Genomic DNA, 9418 nt, shown 5'->3' on the forward strand with positions numbered 1-9418 from the left:
ATTTGTGTACCAAGAATAATGACCAAGTCATTATATGTTACTATTAACTTGCACCATGCAGTCATGACTGAATTGTTCCATATGCTATTCATTAGCAAATCACTTACAACTCTTAATTTTCTTCAAGCAGTGCACTATCTGTTGGCTTGGCAGAATTCATTTTTAAATGATTTAGACAGGTAATATCAATGTTTATTTTTAGGCATTTATTGCGATTTTTATCAATTTAAATTTTGGGGATTGCAAGAAATAATGGGTATGTGGAGCAAACAGTTTATTAATGACACTATACTGTTATTATACTGCAGGTTTTAACCGGCTCTCATGACAAACGTAACTAATGTAGGACTGCTGCCAGCTGAGCAGTGCAGCTGCCATCAGTCCCATCTCTGCTCGCCTGTACCTCCCTTCTCCACTTTGTGACTTCTTCCTTTCTTCCCAGTCCCCTGGGGTTTCTGAGAGTTGCAGTCCAAGCTACAGTCAGTGCAGTTCTGTAGGACTGCTTCCCCTCTCATCACATATTCCATCAGCCATTATTTTTCCTACAACACCTTTCTACATGTTTTGATTATTAACAGCGGGAATATTTTTTTCTTGGTCTGACAGGTGAAGTCGTTTATGAATGCTTACCAATAAAAATTGAATCTTGCCAAGCCTAACTATCTGTAAGTATTTGAGATGGACAGTTTTCAGCCTACTATTTTTGTGAACCATTCACTTTAATCTTATGTGCTGTTGGCTAAGTCACATTGTGTTGATGCTGCTCCTTGATTGGGTGTCATATAAAATAGAAAATAATGTATTTTGAATATGAATTTAAGGATGAATAAGAAATCCTAAATTTCATGCAGTTTTTTTTTTTTGGGGGGGGGGGGAACTATTGTGCAATGTCTGGTTGTTTTTTTAAATATTCAGGAATAACAGTAGTCTGTCCTGATCAACCAGTTTGTTCCTATTTGTCTTGCTCTACTAGTGGCTGAATCCAGTTTTGTGTCATTACCTTATCAGTCCTAGCTGATTTCAGCACAGAGTTGGGTACAGTTTAACTCACTCTGATTTCACTTGCTTTGTTCAGAGCAGGTCAGCATTAGAACTCGAAAGGTGGAACAAAGCCAACTTTGGTAGAAATGGCTCAGCTATGCCAGTAGCACTTATTGTTAGCTATTGTCAACCATATCCTGTTTGTCAGAGGGATAGAATTCTGGTTTGCCTGCCACTGGGAATAGACGTTTATCCAAAATATGAATTATTTCATCCATGACCTGAACTTTTACTTTTTCTACAATGCAGGGCTGCCCATCCAATGCTCTGGATGCCCTAGATAGTACACTGATAAATAAAGGGATGTATTGTTTAGTTCTGATCAGATAAAAGAATGAAGTAACAACATCCAATATGACAAATTAATCACCCACTGGAGTCCTAGGCCACCATTCTCCAACCCTGTCCAACAACCATCTTATCCTGAGCTTGGAAGGAAAGGTACATCTTGCTCTTACAGGGTATTGGGGGTGGGATTTGTTATTGATAATTGCTTCAGGGAAGAGATATACTTCTTCATTAATGGTCCTGGATGCTTGTGTACTGGACTTGTTTGCATTGTTAAATATCTGCAACATTCTGGTCCACAGGTCACCACGTTTCAGAGGTAGATGAAGTGGTGACCATTAGGGCTGCGCGAAGCTTTGGGTGCTGATTCAATTTGGAGGAGATTTGGCCCGATTCGGCGGCCGAATGAATCCGAATCAAATCAGGAGACCTATAAAAAAGGTCTGAATTGATTTGAAAAGGTCTCTGAATTAATTTGGAAAAGATTTGGAGAGCTTTGCAGATTTGGTCAGTGCCTGCCCGCTGCCGCAGGGAGCTGGACCCAGACTCCGTGCTGGTAGGTAGGAGGCGGGGGGGCTGAAGAGCGGGAGGGGACCATGGGGGGACCCCTGCCAGGACCCATCCCCTGCCTGCTCCCCCAGCCCTCCTCAGTGCACCCTGACCCCAGCCCCAGTTCCCAGCTCTTAAGAAAAAGAAAAGCCCCTGATCACCAGCTGCTGCCAGGCTGGGGGCGGGGGCACTGATCCCTGCTGACCCATGCTGCATGTGGAGGGGCTCTACCATGAGCCCCCATCCCACCCCCGCTCTCCCGGTCCCCCTATGGCTGTCCTGGTTGGCCCCTGCTTGCATTACTTTAAAAAAAAAAAAAGCCCCCACTCACCAGCTGCTTCAGTGACCTCAGGGTTTTGGGGGCTCATGGCAGAGCCCCCCCCCCCACACAGTGTGGGGCAGTGGGGATCCCCCTGTTTGCCTGGCTAGCTGCTTCACACAGGCCTAGTGACCATCTGCAGAGGCCCTTTTCTTGTGTACTGAAGCCAATGTTAGGTTTGCTTTTGACTATATTGGAGGAGTGGGGCCTGTATTTTGTGCTGGCTGGTGCTCTATTGCAGTGGTTCTCAACCTTTTTTTCTCCCAGGATCCCTATTTAAACATCAGTAGCCAGTCCTGACTCAGGAAATAGTTTAAGTAGAAGATACACGAGTATTTTGGCCCCCAAATATTTATTACACATTACAAGTTAAAGCAGCTCAACAGTCTTAATTTTAAAGACAGAAATCAACATCAACAGGAAAATATTAACAGCAATATCAACATGCGGCCCTCCATTACTCCCAAGTGACATTCATCATTGTGCAACTTGCACAATGCGAATTGCCAGTGCCCCTCACTCCTGACTCGCAGCCCCCAGCTGTGCCAGTGCCCCTTATTCCCAACCCACAACACCCTACTCCCCCAGCTGTGCTGGTGCCCCTCACTCCCAAACCGGTGCCCCTCATTCCCAGGCCCAAGCCCCCCAGTGTGTGGGGCAGGAGGTGGGAGTGTGGAGCAGGATGTGTGTGTGTGTGTGGAGGGCATGGGGGGCATGCCCCCCCACCTCCCAGTTTGTGCAACCACAGCAGGCACAGGGCAGCAGCGTGCACCACCTCTGCAGCCCAGTGGGCAGGACCTGGTGCAAGGCAGCAAGACTCATTGCTGTTTCTGCTGCTGCCAGGATCCCCGTGCCAGCCGCAACACCAGCAGCACCAGGAATAATGGGTGGGGGGGCATGCTGCCCTCACCTCCTCCTACCACCAGCCACTTGGTGTGCTGGGCCACAGCTCTCCCCCACCATGACCCACTTGCCACCGCTGCTCCCTGCAAGTGGCAGGAGGAGGTGAGGGCAGCACAGCCTCCCAATCCATTACGTTGCGTGCTGCTGGCAGTGCGGCTGGTGCGTGGGTCATGGCAGCAATGCTCCCCACTCCATCCTCCTGTGCTGGGTCCTGCCTGCTGGGCCATGGAGGCAGTTCCTACCTGTGATAGTGTGGCCAGATTGCAGCCCCATCCCCACTGTGGGCACACAAATTTGGGGGGTATGTGCCTCCCCCCGTTCTCCTCCAGCATATCACCTGTGCTCCCCACTCTCCCAATGCATTGTCTATGCCCCCCCCCACTACATAGACTTACCTGTGGGGAGCTGTAGGCATGGGCGGCTAGTGCTTCCCAAGTCTGGGGGGGCACCAGATCGCCAATGAGGGGGTCCCCCAGCGGCTGATTGCCAAGCCAGCAGTGAAACTGGAAGTACACTTCCACTGCCACTTCCGGTTTTGTGGCTGAGTTTCCAGGGGGTGCATGGCTGATCTCAGGGGGTTCACCTGCACGTGCATGCACCCCTACCCCCAGCTGTGGGAGCTGGTATACATATTGCTTGGCTGCCACGTGTTTGTGTGTGTGTGTGTGTGCACATGGACTTGGTGCCCCCTGCCTGCCTGGTCTCCTCCCATTCCCCCCAGCCCTAAGCAGCCCCTTGCAGCCCCTGTTTTTCTTTAAAGGAGAAAATCCGTGATTTTCTGCATTTTTCTACGATTGGATTTTCTGCACATTGTTCTTGAAGTTGATGGCTTTACAATGTCTGTAATCAGAATTGAATTCCTTTACTTGAATGCTCTTTCCTCGAAGAAAGAAGGAAATCAGTAAATATTCTGGGCCTTCCAGTCGGGTCATGACCTTATGAGATGAGAAGAATATGTTGCTAATGCTTCGCTATTTTAATAAAGCTAGCATTTTTGTTACATGAAAAATATGTTTTCGTCAAAATCAAAACATTTTGCAGCCCTGTGTTGATTTCAACGGGTTTTTTTACACGCAAAGGTTGGCATGTTGTTTCCACCTGTTGTTTTAATAGGTCAAAATGTTTCCTTTCAGCTTTATTGTTTCTGTTCATTTTTGGTGTTTTTAGTATATTCAGCATATACTCGATATTCAACGTTTTAACTTTGTATGGAGATTTATAGTAAGAACAAATTTTTCAATGTTGGAATTTTCTATGGAATGAACAATCTGATTTCTGAATGGCTCTAGGTTTTAACAACTGTGTTCAGAGAGGATTTATCCCTGAATAGGTTATTAATATCTGAAGTGTTTTGTTTCCTTATCTTTCTGGTCTTTCTTTAGTAATAATGCTTTCCTTTGTACCTATGGTTCTTAAAAGTTCCAATAAAAAAGTAACTGGGGATTGTAATTCTTCAGCATCTGAATTTGTAAAATATTTTGTACGGGAATATATGTTGTTTTTATATATCTTTATTATTTTTTTCTACACAAACACAGTTGCTATATAAAGACTTTTTAAAACTGATCCTTTGAAATAAGTGGTGGGAAGGGGTAGAGAGAGCATGCTGCTGTTTGCCTGTACAAATGAAGTTACTACTCACTCTTACGAGGGGAAGATGTCTTCATGTTACCATGCTTAGCAATTATGCAGTTTTCTTGTTTGGCTATTATACTCTGCTAAACCTGACATGAAGCCAAGGTGGAAGCAGAGATTTTCCTATTACAGAGAAGCAAATCTATGATAAGCCACGCCATGCAAATTCAGTCTGGACGTGGAATGGGGAGAAGTCGACTGCTGTAAGATATGCGATGTGTTTTGCGGTGCTTATAGAATCTGCTTTTGAGGGATCATATTAACAACCAAAAGAAAAAAGCACATTATCAGTGACAAAAAGATTATGAGGAAAAGCCACACTTAAGAGAGTTTAAGCAACATTTGAATGCATTTTCAGCCTATTGCCCCATACATGCACTGACTTTAAAAGCACCTGAAAAAGTCGTACACAATTCTACAGTAAAAGAGGTCTGCAAGTACTGAACCCGATCGGTGGTCTTCTTAATACAACTGTGTTCATTTTGCCCTGGGCGAGCACCTATGATCATTGCTACATGCCGGTAAAGTTTCTGGGGTTTTTTGTTCTAAAGCTCGTTTAGCCTAAAACACTAAAATCAGTCAGTGCTGTGGCTTTGCTTGCCATCACATTACAACATTACACACAGCTGCTAAAAGTAATTTCTTGTGCTATGGAAACAGAGTGAATTTCATTCCAGTTACACTGGACATGAGCTCAGTGGTTTTCCCAAAGATTAGTTACTAAAAAGGATTTAACCGTTTCAACTTATGAATCATTTGCCACAAGGAAAAAAGACAACTGATAAAATGCACGTGTCAGATTTATGGTTGGGAAAGTTCCAAAATGCAGAAGTTAGCAAACGAACGGACCCAGCAAGTATTTACACGAATGCTGAGCTATGCCTGTTGTCTTTTGAGCTCAGCAGGTCTTCATTCTGACAGTGTTGCTACCTCTTCTTATTTGCCAAACACAAGATAGAAACTGGAAACAAGCAAACAAGTTCCCTCTGGACAAATCCTTCATTGCCCCAATTGTATGAACTGCCCTCTACGCTGGCTGGATACTTTCCAGACCTGAACCACAGCCCTGGATGAGAAGTCACCTCTACATCCCCTTTGAACTGTTCTCCTCTACCCTTCATCTCTGTTCACATCCCTCCTAGCCCTTTCTACCCCCAATTGCATGCTTTTTTGAAAAGTGCTTTCTTACCTGCATAGTGGTCAAAGACGGTAGGCACATACTCTTCCGGGAAGGCATCGTTGGCATAACTCATTAACAAGCAGGTTTTCCCCACTGCACCATCCCCAACCACCACGCACTTTAACATCTTTTTCCTGTTATCGCTGCTGCCATTCGTGCTGTTCTCATCTTCCTCCTTGCAGTTCATTCTTGCTGCTCTTGCTCCGGCTGCGGCTGCTGATACTTCCAAGTGCACATGAAGGAAAAATGAAGTGTGATTGTACTGACCGTTCCTGAGTTTGGCGGGGGGGGGGTGGTTTCTCAAACTCAGGAAATCATACTAATGATAAGAGAGCAGCCTCTAACAGTGCCCCGATCAGTAATTAGAACCATTGAGATAACTACATTAAATATTCATAGATATATTAATTAAAAATAAAAAGGATTGTCCTCTCTTGTTAGCTGGAGTCAGGAAATCCTCATCCTGACCCTGAGATTTTGCTATTTATTGCAACTTGAAAAACGTCAGCAGTCGGAGGCTGTGAAGTTCTTCTTTCCCTCTCCGGCTTGGGCAGAGGGATTCCTGTTTAAAGCCACTCCATTTTCCATGGCATTTCTAACATGGAGGAAAGCTAGAGGTTTTTAATGGAGTTTTTCCTTTCTTTCCCCAGCTTGCTGTGTGTCAGGAAATCATGGGTTTCCTGCTGAATTCCATATTAGGATCAGTGGGCTTGTGAAGGGCTGCAAACAATGGGAGCTCTGTGTGTGTTTGTACTTTAGAGGAGCTATGCCAGGACATAGAGTAAGAAAAACACTAGAGGTCTCCCTGCAGGCTAAAGTTGTCAGGCGTCCTGTTTCATCTCGTACGTGCAGTGCTGTTAGCCGGCTGGCTTAGAGGAAACTGAGGATGACGACTTTTAATGGAGAGTGCTGTGAAAAAGGTGGGGGGTTCTGGTGTAGCCGAATATGTAGGGGCTGGCAAAGCTGCGCGATGCCCAGTCAATTGGTATCTCTCGGGTTTTTCTGCTGCAATACCGAAGGACTGTGCTGTATGCATTTTAAATGCAGGGATGTGCGGGGTGGTAATGGGGAGGGCGGCGGTGTGCGTTCAGAGGTGGGAGCAGCATCGGACACGGACTCTCATGCCATGTAAATAGCTCCTTGACAGTTTGTCAAATTGACAACTGGTCCGCTCTTCGATCAGGGGCTAAGGAGAAGAGCCCCCTGAATTTCCCCCATCTATTTTTTTTTTTCCTCTCTCTCTCTCTCTCTCTGTGTCAGGGCTAGAGAGAGAAAGCAGACTCAAAAGAAATCAAGCGGGAGCGCCGTGTGGCCAGTGGAAGGCCGGCTTTAATCCGTACAGCTCTTGTGCCTAACGCCTGGACCGTGCGGTGCAGCTCCACGCACGAGCACTTCACACGTCTCCCCCTAACCACTTAGGACCACACCCTCCTCTCCTTGTTCTGGGAAGACCTTGCCATCTTCACTAGGCCTTGATAATTAAAACAGATCCTGGCCCATCCCAGCCATCCAGTCCCCCTGCATCCTAGCACATCCTGCCTTGCGCAGACTGGGAGGGCTCAGAGCAGGCAGATGGACACGCAGCACGTGCAGCATGAGATAACAACAGGAAGGGCTTTACAGAGGTGGAAAGCTCATCCAGTCTAGCTCAGGAAGGACCGTACACTAGCCATAGTGCTGGGAGGAGGCATCTGGCTCTGGGAGGCACACGGCCCAAAACATAAATAACATAATTTAAAAATAAAGCCACAATGATACTGGACCAGACCCCAACTCCTTCCCCAGCGAGGGGCCGATGTCTATAAAACATCAGGCATAGCCAAGTCTGTGATAGCCAGAGAGCTGAGGGTCTCTCCCTGCCCACGTGCAAGCCCTTATCAGGGTCCATGGCTGGGCAGTGCATGCAACGTAGTCCTGGATCTGTGGGCCCCTCCACTTCCTCCGTTAAGCTTATTTGACTATGGAGTGTGGTCCCATCTGGCACAGGGCAGTGCCCCATGCAGCAGCGGGGTAAACACGTCTTCCTCAGACTTTCCTTCCTCCCTGGTGCTGCAGCCACTGACCTGACAATGTGGGCATGGGGACCAAGGAAGCAATTAGCCCAGAGGAAAAAGAGAGAAAAAATTGCCTAATTTTGCAATTATTTTACTGAAGGCTTTGCGCTCCTCTATTCTCCTGTCCTTCTTTCCTTAAAAGAAAAGCCTTTGTGAAATGGTTTTATGTGATATAGCTGCTTGCGATAGCGGGGAACTGGGCATGATGTCCCATGAAGTCCCTGCCAGGCCTATTCTCCTCTGTTCCTGTGTTTGGGAAACATCTGGGGAGATTGAAATGAGACCTGCCATTAAAAGAAACCAAATTGCTCCTCTCTTGTTTTGGCAAGTAGCTATTTCAGTGCAGCACTCATTTTGGCCCTGATCTGAAGAGCTAGCGAATGGCTCTCCTTGAAGAGGCCAACACTATGATTTATGAGATTAGCTTGGAAGTGAGAGAGGCAGACGTCTTGCCCATAAATCTCTTGACTTCAGCACTGTCATTTTCCTTTATAAACACAAATAGCGTGAATAGCACTAGCTGAAGCACATTTGCAGAAAAGGTATAGACCAAAGGCCTGTCCCCCGGCTAAAAGCATATTTGATTTTACTTTGCTTTTTAAATGTGGTTTGGCACTGTTCACCTAAGTCAGACCAAACACGATGGAAGCTGGTTTGGCTGCAACCAGGCTTAAGGACTCTTCTTAAAGGTTTTCTTTGGCTGCAATGGGATTGGACCAAACCAAGATTAACCCTTCTGCTGCTGGCACCTACACTGATGGCACCATCATCCATGTGGATTAGCTGCTCAGTCTTGCTGTGCTTTTGCAAAGTTTGAGGCAATGCTAACTACTTTCCAGAAGTGACTGAGGGACTCTAAGACATTTTGCCTTGCATTTCTGTTGTGAACAGCCAAGCAGCTACTATTACAGGCTGCTGACAATTTCTCTTGCCTTCAGAGCTGTGTGAGCTGTGTTTTCTTCAGCTGTGACTTGAAAGTCCCAGTGATTTAGGAGTGCTTGACCCATCTACCGAGCATGAGTCTCACAACGTCTACGGCTAGGTCTACACAATAGAGCTATCTTAAGCCTTCTAGTTTGGAGGGTGATGATTATTGGTAGCAACAGAGAAAACTCATGGAGCCTGGAGACTTAGTGGGATACAAAGCATTTCTGCATTTTTTCTAGTGTCTCTAATCTGGGAATCAGGGTAGAAGTGCTCAGATTTTCTTATGAGATCCCCTGTGGTTCCCAGGCCAGCAGAAGTTTAGAGAAAAGTTGTAAAAAAATGAGAGAACTGTCTAAGCCAGGCTTGTCCAACATATGGCCTGTGGGCCGCCATGCGGCCCGCCAAGCCGTTTTCTGTGGCCTGCGGTGCTGCGACGGGAAACACTTTTTACTTTTGTTCCCACCCCTTGTCCCTCCCCCAGCTCCTCAGCAGCTTCCTAATGGCTGCTGAAGGGCCGGGGAA

General features: G+C 46.4%; 1 protein-coding gene across 1 annotated transcript in view; it reads right to left on the bottom strand.

Moving 5' to 3' along the window:
- RHOJ (ras homolog family member J) overlaps positions 1-6614 on the bottom strand; it is an 81342-nt gene extending 74728 nt beyond the window's left edge. The window contains exon 1 of the mRNA XM_019550851.1: positions 5925-6614. Coding sequence (XP_019406396.1) covers positions 5925-6102 — 178 coding nt within the window. The 5' untranslated portion in view covers positions 6103-6614. The remainder of the gene's footprint in view (positions 1-5924) is intronic.
- Positions 6615-9418: the final 2804 nt, after the last annotated feature.

Source organism: Crocodylus porosus, unplaced genomic scaffold, assembly GCF_001723895.1.
Source record: "Crocodylus porosus isolate Cpor-Errol unplaced genomic scaffold, CroPor_comp1, whole genome shotgun sequence".
Taxonomy (NCBI): Eukaryota; Metazoa; Chordata; order Crocodylia; family Crocodylidae; genus Crocodylus; species Crocodylus porosus.